The sequence below is a fragment of the Equus przewalskii genome, chromosome 3 (genome assembly GCF_037783145.1).
Source record: "Equus przewalskii isolate Varuska chromosome 3, EquPr2, whole genome shotgun sequence".
Lineage (NCBI taxonomy): Eukaryota > Metazoa > Chordata > Mammalia > Perissodactyla > Equidae > Equus > Equus przewalskii.
The window spans coordinates 18,620,885-18,644,604 of record NC_091833.1 but is presented as its reverse complement, the minus strand read 5'-3'; the positions used below and the strand labels follow the sequence as shown (position 1 = coordinate 18,644,604).

Here is a 23,720-nt window from a genome sequence, read left to right as displayed (position 1 = left end):
GAATATAATATATGTACTAGGTTTCTTTAATGCAAGCAACAGAAATCTGACAAATTAGCTTAATCCAAAAGGGGGGGATCATGGACTGATAGTGGGGAGCCCAGTGAATCCCAGGAAAGGTTTCAGAAATTAAGCCAGGACCAAGGACCTCAGGGATTAGAAATGAGAACACCATCACATCAGCTGCATCCTCTCCTACTACAACAGACCTCCCCTCTGATAAGGAATCAGGCTCCAAGCAGCTCAAGGCCTTCACTTTTCCAGCGTAGCAACCTCAAAATTAAAGTGTCCCTGCCAACTCTATTTTGAAAAAGTTCTGGCAAAGAACTCCAACTGACTCAACTAGGTCACATGCTTCCCCCTAGAACTATCACCAAGCCCCATGGATGTCTTGACTTGTGTTCCTGTGGTCAGCACAGCAGGGACTGTTACAAGAGGAAGAGGGAGAAAACAGCTGGGCAAAGACAAAAGCTATCACAAGACCTAGAATGGGTACTTCTAAGGATTAATGAAATGATGGCTGTAAAATACGTAGCACCATTTCTTTCAAATAGGAAGCATTCAATAAATGGTACCTATTAACAACTCACCTGGCTGTGCTTTGTTTAGCCGTTAATCCCTCCTCCTTGATGTGCCACTCTTTAGTCTTAGCCAAGCTCTGAAAATTGAAAAAGACAAACTGACTCCCATCAACTAAGAAGGCTATTTATTGAAATAATACAATGATGTTACAAGGATGCATTTCACGTGGCCTAGAAAGCTGGGGGTTAATAAATGCATGGTGCATAGTTGCTGGGACAAGAGAATCCTTTGCTTTATCAGCCACACATACATCCTGGGCTCCCTATCAATGAGGATACACTGAAATTCAGAGGTTGACTGGATCTAGGCCAGGCTCCACACATAAACCAGCAGTCTCCTTTGGGTCTTCTGGAACTAAGTCTTTATAAACTTCCGTAACAGTAGGGTAGCACTCACTTGGTCACAATTCATGCCATTCTTGCAAAGAGTTCACTATTGGGATCCCCAAACAATCAGCATCAAAATGAGTTCCTGATAGGAATCCTAGCCAACCAGTAGGGGAGGGATGGAGTAGAATTACCCATTGTCAAACTATGTCATCAGACAACACAAGCAGGACCTTGGCATTGTGTGTGTGCTGAGCATGGAACATCACCTAACAAGGTATTTTTGAATGGTTACTGTCTCGGAAGGGCAGATCTGCTATGGAGCACCCCATCCTGCTCCACATGATAGACTCATCGAGCCAGACATCCCACATCTTGGCCCCCTTGTACATTTCTCCTGCAAAGAATTATGAAGAATGTTTGGGAGCTGCCTCATGTTATCCAGGATGAGACAAGGATGATGGGTCTTGCTACCCGCCTTGCAAAGCAGCCAGTAGGGAAGGTTCACCATCAACAACACCGATATCACTCCTCCCCATGATCCATCATTAGGGTGGGAAGATCTGCTTATCTTAAGGGAAAAAGGCTCTTGTGTGAAAGGGGTCAGTGTCCACAGCTGCTTCCAAATTTATCTGCACTGTTGGTGCCAATGAGCCAACAAAGTTTCTAGAAATTCCTTTATGATAGCCCATAGGAGGCATTAGGGGACATTAAATATTGGAGTGGGCTACTGAAATTTAGCTCATGCTTTACTGATGGGAAAGCAGCACAGAGCTAAAAAAGTTAATTCTTTTATGGCAAAATATTTCCTTGGCACAGAAAATGAACCATTACATGCTGATTCTTTAAACTGATTTAAAGACAAATTTTATGGCAATGGATAATTGGATATATACTTCTCTACAGTAAAATGAATTTGGGGAAAAATTCTCCTCTTAGCTTTGTGTTGTTTTCCCATTGATTCATTATAGGAAGCTTGGGACAGTGCTCTTTCATGGGAGTGTCATAAAAAGCACAATAAGAGTATTTGATAGTTTTACGAAACCGATGCATGTTAACTGAAAGTGTAATTATGATACTTGGGAAAAGGAAAAAAGTCACCAGTAGTTCAACTATTTACAGCTTCTGTTAACATTTTGGTTTACAAGCTTCCAACAAGCTGCTTTCAGTAAGTCTGTGACAAATTTGCATATGTTTGGGGGCCTCTTATGCTTTTATGAATTCCCAAAGTACCCAACTCATGAGTGCTCATTAAATGTTCATGAATCTGATTTATTTTAAAGCTCTCTGAATTCCAAAATACCTTTTTAGTGGCAAGACCATGGGACCAAAGATCCAGGAGACCTGCATTCTCCACCCAGCTTTGCCATTATAAGCTGCATCACACTGTGCAAACCACTTCACATCTTTGGCTTTCAGTTTCTTCATCTGTACAATGAAGTGGTTGGATCAGTTGACCTAATTCTTCGGATGGTGAATTCCTAGAGGTGGAATTGGTTTCCATGGTGAATTTAATGTAAGAGCTGCAGCTGAATGCAGTTGTCAAGCAATTTTAAAAAGTGAATTTTGGTCACTACTGCAGGATTTTTATTTATTAAAAAAAGCCTGTAAATAAGAGTTACAAGTCAAACTGTTCAATGTTGGTGATCTCCTGCATACATATATTCAAAAGCTTTATAAAGTCCAATATAGAAGCATATAATTTCCAACTGGTTAGATACGATATTTGTAGTTGTTTCTTACAAAAGTTTATAATCAGATCTGAGAATGTGGCTTTTATTTATTTAAAAAAGTCTACTAGCAGTTTTCTCCACACGCAACATACAAACACACACATAACTGAATACATTCTCAAGCTTTCTCTCATGTAAGAATCCTCTGATCCTGAACAATATTTTAGCTAAAGCTTTTTGCATATTCCTTAATTTCAGGGTTTCTAGAGTTTATTTCGTGTATGAATTCTCTGGTGTTTAGTAAGAGCTGAGCTTCGACTGAAGTTTTTTCCACATTCTTTACAAGCGTAGGGTTTTTCTCCAGTATGAATTCTCTGATGATCGTGCAGATTGGTTTTCTTTCGGAAGGCTCGCCCACATTCATTACATTCATAGGGTTTTTCTCCAGTATGAGTTCTCTCATGCTGAATGAGGGATGAACTCTGACTGAAGGCTTTCCCACAGTCAATACATTCATAGGGTTTCTCTCCAGTGTGGGTTCTCTCATGTTGAGTAAGTGATGAGCGTCGACTGAAGGCTTCTCCACATTCATTACATTCATAGGGTTTTTCTCCAGTATGAATTCTGTGATGCTCTATGAAACTTGTACTCCTTTTGAAAGCTTTTCCACATACATTACACTGATAGGGCTTCTCTCCAGGATGAGAAATAGGTTGTTGGTTAAAGTCCTGCTCACAATCATAGGGGTTCTCTCCAGTATGGATCCTCTGATGGTCAGTAAAGTCTGCAAGGTGACTGAAGTCTTCCCCACAGTCATTACAATGATAGGATTTCATTTCAGTGAGAGTGCTTTCATCTTGAGTAAGAGATGAGCTGTGCTTGAAATCTATACTGTAGTTATTGCTTTGGTAAGGTTTGCCTCTCTTATGAATCCTCATATGTTTATAAAGGGATGGGCTCTGACCAAAAGCCCTCCCACATATGCTACATTCAAAAGGTTTCTCTCCTGTATGAGTCCTCTCATGCTGGACAAGGGAAGAACATCGACTAAAGGCTTTCCCACATTCCTTACACTGGAAGGGTTTCTCTCCACTATGCGTGACCTCATGTTGAGTGAGGGATGTGCCATGCCTAAAAGACCTCCCACATAAATTACATCGATAGGGTTTTTCTCCAGTGTGAATTCTCTGGTGTTGAACAAGGGAGGAGCTGCGCTGGAAGGCTTTCCCACAGAGACTACACTGGTAGGGTTTCTCTCCAGTATGAGCATTCTCGTGCTGACCAAGGGATGAGCTATGCCGGAAGGCCTTCCCACACACGTTACATTCAAAGGGCTTTTCCCCAGTGTGAATTCTCTGATGCTCAGTAAGTTGTGTTTTCCAGAGGAAGGTTTTCCCACAGTCAGTACATTCATGGTGTTTCTTTCCAGGATAAATTCCCTGATCTGTACCACTTGGGAAAGCTCCCTCTCCTTTATGAGTTTTCTCATGTTTAGTAAGCGATGATCTATGAATAAAGGCTTTTCTACATTTATTACATTTATAAGGTTTCTTTTTTGCAAGGATATTATTCTGATTAGGTAAGTCAGAATTATGTCCCAAATTGCTTCCAAGTGTATCACATTCACTAGGCCTTGAAGGAATGTTCAATTGTGTAACCAGGTCTGTGTTCAATCTAGAGTTTTCACCAAATTTATTTTGCTCAAAGCTTTCCTCTGGTGTGATTTTCTTCTGGGTGGATGCATCTGGCCCCAGATGTCTCTTCCAGTTTTCCTGGTGCCTCTCTAACTGGCTACTAACATCCCAAGTGTCTTCTAACGTGGCACGTGAGAGATCATCAGTGCTACGGGATATTTCAGATGTGCTCTGCTGCAGATTTGGTGATTTGGCTTCAGGCCTGGTCTTCCAGTCTGAAAGAAATCCAAGGTGCAAAAATCCCCTATTCCCTCCCATTGAAACAAAATGCTACAGTAGGAATGAGGAAATGAAAGATGTAAATTATACATGCCTCTGTTTTGAAATTAGTCCTATAGCTTGGGGAGAAGATCCAAAATGCAGGAAAGGAAAGCAAAGAGAGGTGATAGTGCAGATTGCAGAGCCAGAGTGTATGGAAGTCTAGAATGAAGACGCTCATTTTGGGGGGCTGCTTAGGGAGTAAGGGAATAAGTGAGCATGAGTGTGTTAGGCATAGATACAAACAGAATAGGATCATACTCCATCCTACAGGGTCCTCTCTGCTCTCTGTGCCCCCTGTGCATTTTACAAACAACAGAATCTATCTTCCTAATGCATCCATCTCATGATTTCTTTAAAGTGACCTCTGAGGCTCCAGATCTTCAAACCCTGCAGAGAAAATCTGCAGCCAGTGATCTAAGTGAAATGATTCTCTCACATACTTGGAGATCAAGGGCTATACTTCACAAACTGAAAACAAATTAATATTTCAGGAGGCAAATCATCCTTGCCCTTGAAATTGGGACTATGGTTTTAGTCTATGTGAGTTCTGGTTCTACACTACTCATCTCTCTTAATCAAAAAGATTTTAATCTGCCTAATAAATTGATCTCTAAACCTCTGTTTAACCTAATAGAGAATACTAATAGAGAATTAATTTATTTCTAGGTTCTAAGAATGGCAACCTTTAAAAACCAAGGGGAGGGAGGTTTCTGGGATGATGGAAATGTTTCATATCGATCCCAGTTCGGGTTAGGCGGGTGACTGCGTTTGTCAAAACCAACTGGATAGTACATAAAAGAGTTGTCTATTTCATTGTATGTAATGTGTTCTTTAAAAAAAAAAACCCAAACAAATATTGAACTGTAATTAGTGATATGCATGCTGATGTATGTAGGGGTTAAATGTACTTATGTCTGCAACTTACTTGGAAATGCATCAGAAAGTAAAATGGATTGATAGATGGAGAGATGAAGAAATATGTGATAAAGCAAATATAACAAAATGTTAACAACTATAGACTCTTGGTGGTAGGTATATGGTGTTCACTGCATAATTTTTTCAACTTCTCATATGTTTGAAAATTTTCATAATAAAATGTTAGGAGGGAAAAAAACAGCAACTAAGGGGCCCTAAACCCCAAAATTCCTTACCCTGGAACAAGACTCAATTCTAAATTCCCAAGTACAGAGAATGCTTTGTATTTCTTTTAGAATACTTCTCAGTGGGACATTCAAGAAATGTTTGTTGAAATGAATGTGAGAAAGTTCTCCCCCAAGCCAGATTACCTAACAAGCGATTAAGTAATTTCTGACTGTCTTCTATATGCTCTGCAACACAGACAGAATATATAGAAATATAACAAATAAACTCTCTAGGAGCTTGAAATCTAACAACAGAAACAAGACTCAATCTTTTGACAACTGAAAAAAAAGCAAAACCAGCAGATGGTATATTATTAAATTTGAATTTGTGAGGTAGAGATGATATAAATGGTATTTGTGATCAGAGAAGGAAGAAATAAACATATTAGTGTATATTAGGTTTCATGGATTAGACAGACCTCGAACTCAAGGATAGATGGCTTTAAATAGGCAGAAAGTATTATCTAATGAGAGAAAGTATATGCTATTTACAGAGAACATTTAAAAGAAGTTCAACTTAAGTGGAGCTTATGTTAGGAAGAATAAAAGATAATACTGGAAGGTATGATGGAAATCTTTAAATCAAGGGAGTCTCTGTTTCCTACAATGTGGTACAGGTAGTAATAGCAAGGTTTTGTCAGAGGTGGGTGGTTTATGAAAATAAAGCAATAAAATCCAGTATGGTGCAACAAGTGATAAATAGATGAACAAAACGTGGTATATCCATAGAACGAAATACTCCTTAGCAATACAAGGAATGAAGTCACACATCCTACAACATGAGTGAACCTTGAAAACATTATGCCAAGTCGAAGAAGCCAGTCACAAAGGGCTATGTATTATGTGATTCCATTTGTAGAAAACATCCAGAATAGGCAAATCCAGAGAGATAAAAAGTAGATTAATGGTTGCCAGGAGCTGGGGGTAATGGGGAATGGAAAGTGACAGCTGATGAGTATGGGATTTCTTTTTGGGGTGTTGAACATGTTCTGTAATTAGATAATAGTGATGGTTGCACAACCCTATATATCCGAACCACTGAATTGTACACTTTAAAAGGGTAAATTTTATGTTATGTGACTTCTCTCAATAAAGCTATGATTTAAAAAATCCAATATGGAGCATAAAAAGAAAAGATAGAGTAGCAATTTCAACTGGGAATTACAGTAATCTATGCCTGAGGCCTGGTTTAGGATGTCACCAGTGGGAGTTAAAAGGCAGGCAAATCTAAGATACTTCTCAAAGGAGGAAAATAACCAAGGTTGAAAGAAAAAGACTAAACTGACTGTGGTGTCTGGCCTGAGGGATTAGAAATCCACTGGTTTTTAATAGGCCGGGGAGAAACATGTAATGGGCAAACTAGCAAAACATGCTGGCTGGGGATGAAAGAGGATTAATTTAGATTTTATGTCTTTAAATAAGAACTGCATGAGACTCCCAAGTGAAGGTGTCCTGTGAGACGCAAAAAAAGTGACCAGGCTACAAGTAAGAACAATTTCTGAGTCTACAGCATAGAATAAAGAGCTGCAACCACAGAAGGCAGGCACCCTTTTAGGGAGGTAATATAGAAAGAAAGAGGAGGAAGCTGGAGAGAAGACTCCTTAAGGCAAATTTTCTTAAGGAGAAAAGCAAGAAAGGCCAAAGACCTAAAGCCAGGAAGCACTTAGCAAGTCAGAAGACCAGGAGAGGATGACGGTCCAGGAACTGTGGAGGGAGGCAACGAATCAAAGTGGCATGAAGGCAGGATAGAAGAAAGATGGTATCATTTCCCAAACAGGTGTTATAGGAATGCAGTTGGGGAAAGAAGTCTGAAGGCAAGGTATGGAGGGAGGGAGAATCACGGCTGTGGGTATTTCCTACAAGTCTGAGGCCACCAACAGAGAAAGCAGCACAACAAAGCAAGGAGGAGACACAGAAGTTCAATTAATGTCTGAATGAGTGAGAAAAGGGATCTCTAAATAATGAAGGGAGACTGAGGACACCAGAGGAGAAAATAATCCAGCAAGCAGGGTTACAGGATAGGGAGACAGAATGTAGGACAAAGGGCTACTTTTGGAAAGGAAAAAGGGGACCTTTCCCTCTAAGACCTACCAGCAGCAGGAGCAGCCGGCTGGAGAAGGGAGACACCAGAGGTGTCATCCAGAGATGCTCAGCCTCTTCTGCAAGTCTAGGAGCTCCCAGGCAGCAATTCGAAGGTGCCTCCCCTCCCTTGGCTGTGCCACTGTCTGCACTGATTATTACATGCTTGATTCTCACTCAGTTACCTGGACAGAAAGGCCTTTGGATTTCTCCCTCTGTTATCCATGGCTCTTCACCTTGCTCCAATTTGAAGATCACTTCTGGCTTGGAAACTTGATATCCTGCTCATGGGTAAATACACAATTTGGTTGTTTGTGCAAGTGGATAAAGAACCCTCCTACAAGTCAGTACTAGTCCCTGATCCTCAGGAACTCTGAAGGAAAATAAAGTTACAGCTTGAGGAGGCATGCAATCAAATGGCCTATTTCCAATTCTGCAAAAGAAAGACCTCTTATAGGCTCAGAAACCTATAAAGCTGGGTCCCCAAAAGATGAACAAGCTCTGACTCTAAATACCCTGCTCACAGTCACCCAAACTATGAGCCCCACAACCTTAGCAAGTGAGAAAGGAAAGACGCACCAATATGCAAGACACTGAGAGGTGGTCCTTACCAAGAGAAACCAGGTGGCTGTAGTTCTCCAGCATCACATCCCTGTACAAGCGCCTCTGAGCAGGGTCCACGTAGTGCCATTCTTCCCAGGTGAAGTCCACAGCGACATCCTTGAATGTCACTGATTCCTGTAGGATCACATTCGTGCTCAAGTAGGGATCAACCCCACAAATGCTCCCCTGGCAATACTGGAAACATACTGTAGGGTCAATCAGAAGCAGCGATCACACGTTTTGATATCCTGAGGGGCCAATGTTGGGTTAAATACACCAGCTATTTACATAATTCGATGAAGAATCTAATGTGGCAGGCAGGAAAGTCATGAGGGGCAATACGTCTTGCAATCCTATATCCCTGCTTAGCTTTCTTCTTGTTTCCCTTAAAAGCCAAGCCTTTTTATACAACCACCAATTCCTCACTGTCTGTGTACTTCCTTTGTCACGAAATCCAAATACAATGAGGAGTAAAAAGTGACAGCCCACCTTCACCCCCATCACCAATCCCACCATAGTCCCTAGAAATAATCACTTTAACAATTTGGTGTATCCACTTAAGAGTTCCTTTTGCACGTTTCTCTCTCTCTCTCTCACACACAGTCTTGTTTTCTGAAATACCATATACGTTGTTTTACAATTGCTTTCTACATTTAACTATGTATCTTGGAGATCTTCCCACAGTGGTATATTTAATTTCACCTTATCCCTTTGAATTGCTTCCTAGCACTCCACAGTACAGTTGTATCAGAACATATCCATTACCTAAGACCAACAGCACCCCACTGTACTAAGAATAAGCTTCAGAGTCCCCCACCACTCACGGGCTCTAGCCATGCTGCCCTTACCGATCCCTGAACACATCGAGCTTGTTCCCACCGCAGGCCTTTATGCTTGGTACTCCCTCTCCCCCTAGGATCTCCACATGGTTGACAACTAATTACTAGTTATTTAAGTCTCATCTCTAGCACTGCCTCCTCAGGAAAGTTGTCTGAGCATCCCCCTCTAATTTACTCTCCATCACATTATACTATGCTGTCTTTTTCTCCTAGCATAGGTATCTCTCACTGTCTAAATTCCTGCCCCCTGAACTCAGGAAGCAAACAGATTCAGATAAAAGCGCACTTGTACCTCTAACCATTATCTGAGATGGCTTACTTGTTAGCTTCTCTGTCTCCCTCACCGTGAGCTGCATGAGAACAGGGACTTGATCTATGTTGATCACAGTTACATGCCTAGTACCTAGAATGATGCCCAGCACACAGTGGAGCTTAAAAAATACTTGGTGAATGAATAAACGGACCAGTTCCTGTTAAGAGATATTTGCATTATTTCCAATATTTTGCTATTACAAACATTACGCAATACATATTCTTTGTCTAAATATGCTAGAATTTCTGTAGGTTAGCTAGCTAGAATCGGAATTGCTTGGTTAAAGGTCTTTTCACACTTCATATCCCACTCCCATCACTTCTTCCTCACCACCCCACAGAAACCAGGCTGCCTGAGGAACCCTATGTCTTTCAATTGTCAGTTCCGAGGTCTGCCTCAGTACGCCAGGAGATACCTGTCACCATGCCTTACTCGAAATATCTCCTTTGGTTAGATTTCTACCTCAAGAAGTGTATAATAAAGACAATTAGTACGAAAAGACGTTGAAAGCAGAGCTATGAGTTTGCCGGCGCAGTGAGGGAAGGTCACACGGAGGTTTCTGCCTAATTCCCCACCCTTCTCCCCACGTGCTTAGACAGAGCTGAACTTCTCTGTTTCCTGGGTAGTATCATTTTCTCCCTATTCTCGCACCAGTCTTTCCCTTGCTAATTCCATTTCACACTTCTGGTGTTGGTTAGCAGATCTTTGTGAAGTGCTCTGATTCCCCACTGGGGGGCCAATCCCATTTTATGTTCTTTCAGCCACTTAGCACACGCACAAGTATTCAAATAAACCTAATAGGAAATAGACTTATTTCCTAGTTAGATGGTGAGCATTAAGAGGGCAGGAAATATACATATTTTTTTAAACTCTAAAACACCAGTATCCAGCATGTGCCTGACCACCCTAAACATGTTTCCTGGGTTGAGCCACAAAGAGATGGCTGAGATCTGACTTTTAGAGAAGACAGGAGTGGCCCTATCTCCTCCTGAGGGAGAGGCATGACTGCTTCCACACACAACAATGGCTCCTCTGTATCACGTTCCTGCTCAACACTGCAGCTGTGTCCCCACAGGAACAGGAAAGGCTCGAAATGGGGCAGAGTCTTCTGACTGAGGTCATGAATCTGACTGTGCCAGGTAAGATAACACTAGATATTTATAAGGTGCCTGGCTTTACCATATGCACTGTGGCAAAATAAAAATGTAAATCAAAAACACTGCAATCCTGGGGCCGGGCCGGTGGCGCAGTGGTTAAGTGTGCACGTTCCACTTCAGTGGCTGGGGTTCACCAGTTTGGATCCTGGGTGGGGTCGTGGCACCACTTGGCACGCCATGCTGTGGTAGGCGTCCCACATATAAAGTAGAGGAAGATGAGCACGGATGTTAGCTCAGGGCCAGTCTTCCTCAGCACAAAGAGGAGGATTGGCAGCAGATGTTAGTTCAGGGCTAATCTTCCTCAAAAAACAAAACAAAACAAACAACTGCAGTCCTTGACTAGGTTTCAGTTTATTTTAAAACATGTTATTTATTTGAGACGATACATAGTAAAGTGAGATGCTACAGACATTCAGGGCAGGGAAGACTGGGAGAGGGAGAGAAGCTTCAAGGTAGGCTAGGCCCCGGGCCTTATGAGGTAAATACCAACTGGATGGGAGAAGAAAAAGTGGTACTCCAATCCAGGGATTGAGAAACTTGAGAAGGAAGGCTGGACTTGGGAAATGCACGGCCAGCAGGGAAAAAGGGTTTTGACCAAGGCCGACACTTTAAGTTAGGTTGTGAGAAGCAAACACCTTCTCTCTCTTGCCTACTGTCCTCTAAACATCCAGCCCCTTAGGTTTAGTAACAGATAGTCAGCGGGCAACCTGGATTCCTTTGCTTAACTGGTTCCCCATATTAACACATGGTCTCCTGACTTTATTCTGCTTCCCCGAGTAGGCTGCAGTAACAGTAAAGAATGTGTTGACCAGTAAACAAATGTCTAGTCCAAGCCACTCACCATCTCTTGCCTTGGCAGGGCAATAACTGGCCTCTGTGCTCCTACTCTTGGTCTCACCGACTCTTTTTCCCATGCACTATCAGAGTCACTTCTCTAAAACACAAATTTGATCATGCTTATAAACCTTTAATTTCTTCCCACTTTTCCCTGTTCCTACCAGCCTCACCCTAGTCCATGCCACCACCATCTCTTACCTGGACCACTGCTACAATCTCCTGACTTGTCTCTCCTTTTCCACTCATGTCCCATTCCCCAGTCTGTTGTCCATATAACAACTGGGGTGATCTTGCCACAACCTGTCAGATCAAGTCACTCCTTTGCTTAAAGCTTCCAATGGCATCCCAATTCATCCCAAGTAAAAGCCAAAGTCTTTCCAGTGGCCTACACAGCCCTTCACAGTCTGGCCCCCCACGATCTCCTGACTTCATCTTGAAACTCATCGCCAACCTACTGCTCCCTCCCCTTCACTCACGCTGCCCTCTTTAGGATTCCTGGAACATGCTACACATGCTTCTGCCTTGGAATCTTTGCTATGGCTGCTCCTTGACTTGGAAGCCTCTTCCTGCAGATACACATGTGGTTCCCCACTCACTTCCTTCAGTTCTTTGTTTCAATGCCACCTCATCACCACAACTTTCCCTGACTATCCTACATAAAAGAGCACCCCCACCCTTCACTGTCACGCTGTTTTTTTCCCTTTTTCATAGTGCTTTCCACCTGACATATATTTTTATTTGCTTACAGTCTGTATTCCACAGCAGAACTTAAACTCCACGAGAGCAGGAACACTATCTATTTTCCTTATAGTTGAATCTCCATTGCCCGGAACAGGACTGGCACATAGCAGGTGCTCCACAAATATTTAATAAATACTTTTCTTGGGATTAAATTTAGATTCCTTAGTGCGAGCTTCAGACCTCATCATAACTTAGTCCCTACCTTACTTCCACAGCCTCCGCTCTGGTTTCTCCTCCCCTCACACCCCGTAATTCAGCATGCGGAAGAGTTATAGCTCCTTGAAACCAAAGGATCTCTTTCACCTCTGCAAGTGCTGCTTCAAAATGCTTGGCTTTCCCCCTTCTGCCTAGCTAACACTTACTCTCTCACCAAGACTCAGTCAAGTTCCCTCCTCGGGGCCCCAGGTCTGGGCTAAGTGTCCTCTCATGCCCCCATGGCTCTCCACCCTGGGCCTCTCTCCAGCACAGCTCATAAGATACTACGTCACGGCCTGTCACCTGTCCTTCACTGTGCTCCTGGAGGGTCAAGACCTTGTCTCAGGCACCTTTCAATCTCCAAAGGCCAGAACCATTTTGGTACATAAAAGACAAGCAAGAGTTTGCAAGATTAAATAGGCAAAACGTACTCTGGGATCCTTGGTGTGTGTTAGCCACTCTGAGTCAGATCAACTTTAGGGGATTCCCAATGCAGCAGGTCATACCTCAGACTGCAATGAAACGATCTAGCAACATCTTGTAGACCCTGCTCACCCTTCTTCCAGATGTAACTGGATCTCATCATCAACTCCTTTTAAAAATTAACGAGTATCAAATGTTCCCCTTCCTCATGCTGACATAAAAAGTATGTTGGCCAAATAGTGGAGAGCAAAGCAAAGAACTAGAAAAAGCATATATTAAGCTGAGAAGACTCAATTTCACAGGCCCCTAAAAAACTCCATAACTAATAGGTGTGTAATATCCTCGGGTAAATCAGCAACCTCCTAGAGATCCACTTTTCTCATCTATAACATCAGTTCCCTGAACTGAAGAAATAAGAGTTTAAAGAGCAGAGGATGAAAGTGCACTTCCAAAAAGGACAACATGTGCAAATATACAGAGACACACTCCCCCACTTCTCCAACTCCACATATGCCAACTCCAGAGGAGGAGCCCATCCGCTCATATTGCAACTCAGGAAACTCCGTAACTTTGAAACCTTGCAAAACTAAAAACCAGAGAATGGCAGCTAATGAGTAGAAATAGTGCAATTTATAAAAACTAGCCCCTCTAAGACCAAGTTAGTTTGCCCAATTAGAACACATTAAATTCAGCGGGATACAGTATGGCGTTTTCACTCAAGTACCCAGTGCTCTCTCATACCAGACCAGTAATAGTTTGGTAAGCTGAAAGTTATAGCATACGGAACAACCAAGTACAAAGAGAAGAAACGTTATTACTGTTAGCCTTTACATACACACATAGATACCCTATTTAAGCTAATGGTTTCACCATGTACAATACCCCAACTGGAAACCTGGACCTCATCCTTGACTCTTCATTTTTCCTTTATGCCCTGGAATCACCAAGAGCCTCAAAAATGTCTCCCATATTCAGTCCCTCCCCTTCATCTCTCAAATCCAGCTCACATCCTCTTTTGCCAACAACGCCATTAAACTAGACAATAACATTCTAGATCTTTGCTAATATGGTAGCCACTAGCCACCACGTGGCTACAGAGCAGTGTGGCTAGTCCAAATTGGGATATGGAATAAGTGTAAAATATACACTGGATTTTAAAGACTTAATATGAAAGAAATGTAAAATACCTCATCAATAATTTTAAAATATTGGTTCATGTAGAAATCATATTTTGGCTATATTGGGTTAAATAATATGTATTACTGAAATTTAATTCACCTGTTTTTTCCTACATTGTGGCTACTAGAAAATTTAAAATTACACATGCAGTTTATATTTGTTTTGAGCTGCACTGTTCCAGATTGTTCTAGATCTCCAGCTCAGGCCATTCTCTCCAGGTTACTGAATCACCACTCTCTCAAACTTTGCTTCCTGACATACACCCCATGCTTCTACCACATGGACTCTTTGCCCTGACTACATCATTCTCTTTCAAGTCTCTTAGCCTTTGCACATCCTATTCTGACCACCAGGATAGTGGTGCAAATAGAGGTTTCTTCCCTCAGCTCTACAGGAAAAATTCCTAGTCATCCTCCTGGAACCAGTTCAATGGTCCCTTCCCTTCTGAAGCTTTTCCAGATGCCTCATTTTCCCCCGCCCCCTTCAGCATTTGCTCCACATCTCCGTTTCAGAACTGCAGCTGTTTATTTACACCTTTCTCCCTTAAGAATTTCTTAAACTCCTTTTCATTTCAGTATCTCCAAAACCAAGCACATTGTGATTGTCCAGAATCATGCAGCCAATTTAGAAAAACTGCCCATGCGCGGAGGGCCCTGCCAAACGACTTTTAAAAGTTCCTCCGGTGATTCATTATAAAAAAGCAACAGCTAACATTCATGGAACACTCGCTGCCTGCCAGGCACTGACCTTGGTCATTTATATGCATTCTCTCAATAAATTTCCTCACTGAAGCCTTATTGCCGCCCCACAGGAAGCAGGTACCTTTCCTTGACTGGTTCTGAAGCGTGACTCTTGTTCAGAGAGGGTCACACAGTGGGTGCCACCTGGCACAAAGCAGGCACTCCAAAAATGTCTGCTGAGTGAATGAATTACAGAGTCTGGGTAATTCTTAATGAAGGAAAACAAGGAGTTATTTCGAGGATTAAAAAAATTATACATCAGTGAATTAAATTCTTGGATTATAAAAAGGAGGGGTAAACAGAAAAATGATGGCATTAATAGCCAAATCCAAAAACTGGTTCCTCTTAAATACTGACCAAATAGAAAAAACTTCTGACAAATCTAGTGAAAAAACAAAAAAACATCAATTTAAATATAAAGTGATAAACAAACCAGTAAAATACCCAGTAGTGCTAAGAAACGCAAAAAATACTAATGAAGTGAATAATTTTTAAGTTCTAAATCACCAACGTTGACATGACAAAGTAGAAACCTTAATAATTGAGGAGAAAATAGAGAAAACTGTTCCCAAATCATCTTTTTTTATAAAAACCTTGGATCTAAATGTTTTATAGGCAAATTCTTTCAAAAGACAGAAAAAGATGAAAAGCAATCTGAATGTTTCTACAAAAGATAAGCATGACACTAAAACCTGTCAAGGATCTCTATTTCTCACTCTGAGAGCTATTTCACTTAAGAAGACAGATGTAAAGAATTTTCTTAAATTGTATTTTCAAAAAATTATTTATTGTAACCAACAGCATTTTATCTGGGTATTATTTGTTACAGTAAAAATTTTTAAAACAACCTACATGTCCTATGAGAAATGGTTATATAAATTTTGGTATGTTCATGAAAAGCAATATAATACAGTCATTAAAAGTGATGTAAAAAAAGAAAAATCCCCATAAAAATTATATGAAATTGAAAATGTTATAACTGAAAATGTTTAAGAGAAAAAACATGCACAGGGAGAAAAGAAGAAAACTCACCAAAACAAACAGAGGTGCTGAAGAGGAGGCAGCAGAAGTGACTTTTTCTATTAAAAAGTCTGCATTATATTTTGCTCACATACTTTAATAAGATATATTTTAATAAAATAAAAGTAGAACAAGACATAGAAAAGTTAGGAAAAGAATCATATTTTTAAAGTAGGTCTCAGAGGAACAGGTTTTGACATTCTAACATTGTCTTAAAGACAAAATTTCCTAAAACTGTTCAGTGAAAGTCACATTGTTTCATGCAATTGTTTTATTAGAAAATCAGGGCCGGCCTGGCGGCGCAGCGGTTAAGTGCGCACATTCTGCTTCGGCAGCCCAGGGTTCACTGGTTTGGATCCCGGTTGTGGACATGGCACCGCTTGGCAAGCCATGCTGTGGCAGGCGTCCCACATAGAAAGTGGAGGAAGACGGGCACGGATGTTAGCTCAGGGCCAGTCTTCCTCAGAAAAAAGAGGAGGATTGGCAGCAGTTAGCTTAGGGCTAATCATCCTCAAAAAAAAAAAAAAAAATCAGCATAACTGGAAAAATATAATTTTTGCTATGTGAGGAGCAGAAAACGTATAGAAAGTATAAAATTGCTACTTGGAGTTAAGCAGTTATGAATGTTTGCTTATTCAATACCCGCTTACTATGTGTGTACCTTGGAGCAATGGATGAAAGGAGTCAAGTGGCCCAGGACAGAGACAGACGGGTCAACAAGCCACTCCACAAGAGAAGTACTATGACAGGAGTGCACAGGTGCTATGGGAACGCCCCGGAGGGGCACGTGACCTTATCTCAGGGAAGGAGTGTTTGATCTGGGGCTTAAAGACCAGCTCCAGTCAGCTCAAGAAGAGGCTGAGAAAGGGGACCGGACAAAGGGAGCTGGAACATCCTTGACCTCAAACATCATGACTTGGTTCAAGAAGAGGCTTGTCTTCCCCTGGGAGCCCCGGAGCATCATGTCTGAGTTTGGGTGACATTAGCCAGCTTTTGCCGAGTTTGTTCATCCTGATGGTCTAACTACAAAGCTCTTGGAATCTGGAGTCAATAGAGATCAGGCCCCGGTCCCTCTGCATTTCCTCCCCTTCAAGGTAAAACACCAAGAAACCAGGTCTCCATATACAGCTTTTTTCTTACAAAACTTTCCCTATTTCTTACTGTTCTAGGGGCTTCAACTTTAAGAGTGACAAATACCTTTTTTTATTCCTAACTAAAAATGTAGTACACGTATAATGAACAAAAGGCGAACAAGGATACATAGTGTTTACCTAGATATAGCAACTAACAATCCCACAGATCCTAAGGATTTTCAGGGTATCCCCCCCACCCATCTGTGCTCCCAGTCCCTCCCACTTGGAGCCACTTCAGGTATTTGTTAGCCAAGCTCAGTGGGAAGGTCCCACTCATCAAACACCTCTCCAAAGGAGCTCTGACTTTCAAACTCTTGCTCCTACACTTCATAATTCGCAGCAATCTTTAAAACTAAGAAGAATTGTTCTAGTTCCCTGCTCAAAAACATTGATTCATGCTACAATAACCTCCTCGCTGCTCCCTGATCACACGTCCCGCTGTTCCCTCTATCCAGAGTGCTCTTCCCCAGACCTGTCTCCCCTCACCTCCTTCAAGTCTGCTCAGTCATCACCATCTCAACAAGGATAAGGCTTACCCTGACCACCCTACTTAAAATCACACCCCTACTGTAAGCCCCCACATTCCTTCTTACCTTTCTGTACCTTTTATTTTTTTTCTGAGCTACTGTCACCTTCTAGATTATCATATAATTTACTTACTGAATTTTTCTGTCTTCTCCTTCTGGGATGTAAGCTCCATGAAAGCAGAGACCTTTATAAATTCACTAATGTATCCCAACCACCTAAAAAAGTGTCTTAACAGATCACAGGCATTCAATGACTATCTGCTAAATGAATAGATGAATGAATGAACGAAGGGATTACCAAGGCCAAAAAGAAAAAACTCCCTTCTATTCCCATCCAACCATTGCCCACAGCCCACATCCACTGTCACAAAGCAACAGTTTCATGAATATGCATCCTAACTTCTTGCCTCCCAACTCCCCTGACCCCCAGTCTATCAGGTCTAACCCCACTCCCTTCATTTTCACCTGCTTAGACTCTGCTCCTATTCAAAGGCGACATGTCCACTGACTCTCTCCCACAGGCAGAATCTCCTCTCCGCTCTGTAGTCAGCCTCTGGACCTCTGCAACACCACCTGACACCACCTCTCTTGCGTTATACTTTTGCAAGAGGCTGTCTTCCTCCACTAAATTAACTTCCTGGACAAGCAGTCACATGTTTCAGTTACCCATCTTTTGCACTCTCCCCGAGAGCCATGCTCAGAGAAGGGGAACCACTGACAAAGGGAAATTTCTGCCTAAAAAGCCCTTGTTGTGGGGCTGGCCCCGTGGCCGAGTGGTTAAGTTCGCGCGCTCCGCTGCAGGCGGCCCAGTGTTTCGTTGGTTCGAATCCTGGGCGCGGACATGGCACTGCTCATCACACCACGCTGAGGCAGCGTCCCACATGCCGCAACTGGAAGGACCCACAGCTAAAAATACACAACTATGTACCGGGGGACTTTGGGGAGAAAAAAGGAAAAAATAAAATCTTTAAAAAAAAAACAAAAAAAGCCCTTGTTGTAAGGTTAGTGTTCTGTTCCATCCTTTGTCCCTGGTCATCCTCTGCCGCCTGAGTTAGGTAGCCCAAGCGGAGTGTCAGGTCATTCCTGAGAATAGAACTGACCCAGAGGGCTTGGGGAACACAGCTTTAAAAGTGAAGTTTAAAGCAGTCCCTAAAATTCACTTTTCAGAACACAAATCCACTTCCACAGCCCCTGCAGAAAGGATTATCAACGCCATGAGGTGCTAAGTGTGTTAAATCTTCCTAATTCTCAAGCCTACTGAGGAAACACTTTGTATGGAGACGTGCTGACAACAGTGATTTGCTCTGGGCCTCCTCAAACCAACTAACTGTCTGGTTCTATTATTACTTGTCCTATTCCTTAAGGCTCAGCCCTGTTAAACAAAAACGTGCAACAAGAAGCAAAAAAGCATAAAGGCATTATATACTGCGTGTGTTTAACTTACCGTAAACTGCTTTTAAAGGACATTATAGTGGGTATTTTTATCTGAATTGATTTTGATAGTCTCACACACCTATCTAGAATCTATGATTTTTCCTTAATTCTAAAGAGAGTATAGATTAAAGTACCAACTGGATCCTGTTATATTTTCACCGATATACTCTGTGTAAGTCAATGGATAATCTCAGAGTCGTGATGGTTCTAGAAAATGCCTCCTTCCTCACAAGAACAAATGAGTTCACAAATCATCTTCATATTAATTAAGCTGAGGGCTGGATTTCTGGGGATGTGCACTGTTAAAGCAGAAAAAGACATGAAAAGCAAAGGACAAGTACCCCCTGTTTTTTTTCTCCTTGCCCAAGAAAGCTTATCTCCAGCCTCTTCCTAGCCAAGTCCTGACCAGGCTTCTTTGGCCCCTTAAGGTCTCTCTATGGCCCCTGGGTCAGAAGCTGGGGCTCCTCTCTCCCTCACTTACTGCCAGTCACTTCTTCCTCTACAGTTTTCTCTCCTGTCACCCCACCCTACCCATTCCTTGACGGAGTTCAAGGAATTAGCTTGGCACTCAGGATTCTCAATACTGACACTTTCCAATACATCCACCTCTAACTCCTCCCACAAGACCACATCGCCCTCGCCCTAGCCCCTCCTCCCCACAGTGAGGCGCCCCCCATTTTGGGAAGCCCGCTCCCTCCAGCTCTGGACACCTTGGATTTCGCAAGGCTAGGAGTCTCTCAAGCGGAGAACAATGACTTCTCCAGACACGCCCCGGGGGCCTCACTGGATGGGTCGCCCCGGGTTAGTCAGGAACGTGCTGCTCACCTGGGACGCGGCTGTTGGAGGCCTCGGGGCCATTCCTGCCTCACCAGGGCTCGGCTCCCAGACTGGGGCTGGGGAGAGAAGAGAGGGCCCACTCTCAGGGCTGCAACCGCCGATCCCACCCTGTCCCGCCCCTTAGCCACTTCCCCACTGGAGAGGGGTGGGGAGCTGAGCGAGCCCCGCCTGTGCCTGCCGCTCCCCCTCCCCCAAATTAATGCTCGCCGTGCCCCGGACACTCTCCTCTGGCCACGCCCAGTCCCACCCGCAGAATGGTGGGCGCGGCCCCGCGGACACACGCCAAACCCGTGGGAGGTGCCGTCCGGACCCGCGCACTCGGAATCACCGCCTCCCGAGGGCTCTGGATTTCGCGACCTCGGGCCCACCCAGGGCTCGGGCCAGCTCCTCCCGCTCCCGCTGCAGGTTCAGTCCTCTCCAATTCTGATGTGCGAAGGAGCGGCCCAAAGCGGCCCCAGCCGCAGCGGGACCGGACAATGGCCGCAGCGACGGGACAGAGCCGGAAGTGCGCCTGCGCTCGCGGAGCCTCGCTCCCGCAACCCCGTGGGCCGCGGCTGGCGCGCGGACTACACTTCCCAGAGGCCCCCGCGCGAGGGTCCCGCCGAGGCAGCCTGGGAGGATGCCGCGCCTGCCTCAGGGCCCTACGCTGGGGAGCGCCGTGATGGCCGAACGAGTGTGAGACTGGGGCTTGAGTATTCGTGCATTCGCTTATTCCAGTAATAGTCACTGACTATTACTCTGTGCCAGGGGCATGTTGCTAGGGGCGAGATACAGCGTTAGATCTGGCAGGAAAGACTCTGCTTTCGAGGAGCGAGCGTGCACTCCTGTGGCCCGAGGTCAACAATAAAAACATATAACAAAGTAATTTTAGGTACTGACTTTAGCTACAGGAATAAAACAGTGAAGGGAGTGGGGCAACGTTGCATCTTCATCACAAGATGCTATTTCTCTTGCCTCTTCTGTGCCATCTTCACCCATGGGTCACTACCAAAGGTGGGGATCCTGACTCCCCCAGTCCACACCTACTACAACAAAGACACTTGATGAGATATTTAATGATGCTAAAGGAGAAGAAAAAGAAGCTTCAGATAAATCCGTGGCCTCCAGTGTGCAGAAGTAGACGGTGCTACGACCACGTTATTTCATTTCTTGGTATATCATTGCTCAGGATTTTGTGCTTGGGACAAGCTATAAATGATGGAAAATTTCAACACAAAGATAATGAAAGCCAGGTACAACTACTGTATTAGATTTGTGTGTCTTATATATCACAAATAATCTCAATCTCCTAGGGTTAGACTTGATTTCTTAAGATTAGAGTATCACATATTCACATGGTAGAAAACGATTGCGACAAAATGTTCCTTATGTTACATAGCTCTACCAAGGGGATGGATGTTTAAAAATTAATGCTTTCCATTACTGCGCATGAATATAATGCTCTGGAATTAGCAGAAAGTGTAATTCATAAGTATGAGGAGGCCTCTCTGAGGCAGTGACCTAGTAGTTGAGAGACTAAAGGAGGCAGCTGCAGGAACATGAGGGAGAAAAGAATTCCAGGCTGAAGGCACTGAGGATGTAAAAGCCCTGAGGTGGAAACAAGCTTGATGTGTTTTAGAAACAGGTGCCTAATGAAGCTACAGCAGAGTGAGCGGAGTAGAGGTAAGATAGGCGGGCTGGGGTGGTTTGATGGAGCAAGGTTTTGGAGGCAGTGATAAGGAGTGTGGATTTCACTTTGAGTGTGATGGGAGCCACTGGATTAGCAGCAGCAATGGGGTCACTTATTATTACTATGATGGGATAAGAAGCTTTTCCTGTTGTCCCAGAATTGGTAACCAGTTCTCAGAGCTGAGGATCAAGTTCTGCATCCCAAAGAGAGACAAAACATTTGGGGCTAGATGCCTTCACGTCTTGCAAAGGGGTAGGCTGGGTGTTGAATTTGTCCTGCTACTATCAACCATTGCCTCAATGCTGCCCCTCTTTCCTAGGCCCTATAAGGAGACTAGGATGGGAAAGAAAAGGAAGAATTCCCTAGAATAGCAAGCCCTCCACCTGGTGGGGAATGCAATGTCTACCCCCCCACCCCCACCCCCAACCATGAATGTGACAAAGACAAGCCCTCAAACACTGAGAGCACCCAGGAGAAGGGGAAGCTTCATAAACTGCCCTAATGCCTCCCTGAGCAAGGGAAAGGAGAATTAGAAAACAGCTGAGTGTAAGGACAGCAGCCTGAATTTTCATTGTTCATGTAGTAAGTGGACACAGTGGAAAACAGTTGGGCTTTAGCTCCTGGTGGGGAGGAGAGTGCAGCTCACAACAGTATGAGGCTGTGGAATTAACTGGGTATGAGAAGGAGCTGAGGAGGTCGGAGGAGGTTGAGGCAGAGCCAGATCTCCCAAGTCAATGGAGATTTGGGACATATCTATGGGTTTCCTCTAAGGAACTCACAAATGCACTTCTGTTTCTGCCAGTGTTGCTAAACAACTTTAACGCTAGATAAAATATTTTTTAAATCTTTTATTATTTTTTTAAAGATTTTATTTTTCCTTTTTCTCCCCAAAGCCCCCCAGTACATAGTTGTGTATTTTTAGTTGTGGGTCCTTCCAATTGTGGCATGCAGGATGCCGCCTCAGCATGGCTCGGTGAGCGGTGCCATGTCCGCACCCAGGATCCGAACTGGTAAAGCCCTGGGTCGCAGAAGCGGAGCGCACAAACTTAACCACTCGGCCACGGGGTCGGCCCCTAAAAATCTTTTACAATGCATTGATGAGCTAGAAAATTGGTAAGGAATACACAGAAGCCAAAAATGAAGCAAAACTGGTAACTTAAAGTGGTGGGTGGAACACTGAAAGCCAGCTTTCACCTGGAAGTCATTTGCTAAATGAGGCAACTTGAGCTTTGTTTTTCATGGTCCTGTAAGCCCAGTGGCCAGGTGATAAAACCCATTCCCATTCAAAGTAGGATATCTAACAGGAGACACTCACACTCACACACACACACATAAAAATTGGGACTCCAAGGGTGAACACCTCCTGGTGGAAACTGCAAGGTAAATTGCCTTTTTAAAACCTTGGCAGTGAGTGGAAGAGGTGGACAATCTCTCTGCTGGGAATTTGTAACCACAAGCTGGGGATTTGCAGCCTGAATTCACAGTCCCTGGGTGCTCTAAAAAAACTGCCGACTGAGAATTTAGTTTATATTGGCCCCAGGCTAGTGGGGCTTCCAGACATCTGGCAGAAGCAAACACAAGTCCTGCCTGAGGAACCTTCCTTCAGCCCAGGCTTCAAAAGACTTTCCTCAATATGATCCTGAGAAATATATGCTCACAGTCTTGAGTCACAAAACACAGATAGAAAACAAGGAACCGTAAATGACAGACAATAGGAAAAAATGGCATAATCACAGTCCTAACAACCTCAAATATAAGGAGTTCTCAGGCACAGAATTTACAATAATATGTTTCAAAACTTATTTTAATAAAGTAGGGATTGAATAGACAAAGAGCAAGAGTCTAAAAATATCAAACAGAATTGAATAGTAACCAAATAGAACTTTTACAAATGAAAAACTATATTAAAACCTTCACACACAGAGTTAACAGCAGATTAGACATAGCTAAAGAGAAAATCAGGGGCCAGCCCAGTGGCGCAGCAGTTAAGCGCGCACGTTCCGCTTTGGCAGCCCAGGGTTCGCTGGTTCAGATCCTGGGTGCGGATATGGCACCACTTGACAAGCCATGCTGTGGTGGGCGTCCCACATATAAAAAAGTAGAGGAAGATGGGCACGGTTGTGAGCTCAGGGCCAGTCTTCCTCAGCAAAAAGAGGAAGATTGGCAGCAGTTAGCTCAGGGCTAATCTTCCTCAACAAAAAAAGAATAAAATAAAAGAAAAAGAAAATCAGTGAACAGAAAGCAGACCTGAGGAAATGATCCACAAAAGGACAAAGAGATGGAAAAGATGAAAGAAAGAAAAAACCCCAGAGCTAT

At 43.3% G+C, this 23,720-nt stretch overlaps 1 protein-coding gene across 8 annotated transcripts in view; it reads right to left on the bottom strand.

Moving 5' to 3' along the window:
• Positions 1–20,299, bottom strand: part of ZFP90 (ZFP90 zinc finger protein) — a 68,476-nt gene extending 48,177 nt beyond the window's left edge. The window contains exons 1-5 of one of the 8 annotated variants that reach the window (XM_070613761.1): positions 19,983–20,248; positions 19,724–19,791; positions 8,369–8,495; positions 7,943–8,038; positions 591–658 (exon numbers count right to left, since the gene is read on the bottom strand). In XM_070613761.1, coding sequence (XP_070469862.1) covers positions 648–658; positions 7,943–8,038; positions 8,369–8,495; positions 19,724–19,756 — 267 coding nt within the window. In that variant the 5' untranslated portion in view covers positions 19,757–19,791; positions 19,983–20,248 and the 3' untranslated portion in view covers positions 591–647. Of the gene's footprint in view, positions 1–590; positions 659–691; positions 4,491–7,769; positions 8,039–8,368; positions 8,496–19,723; positions 19,792–19,982 lie in introns of those variants that run through there. The other 7 variants (XM_008518243.2, XM_008518246.2, XM_070613762.1 and 4 more) reach the window with 7 other exon arrangements.
• Positions 20,300–23,720: the final 3,421 nt, after the last annotated feature.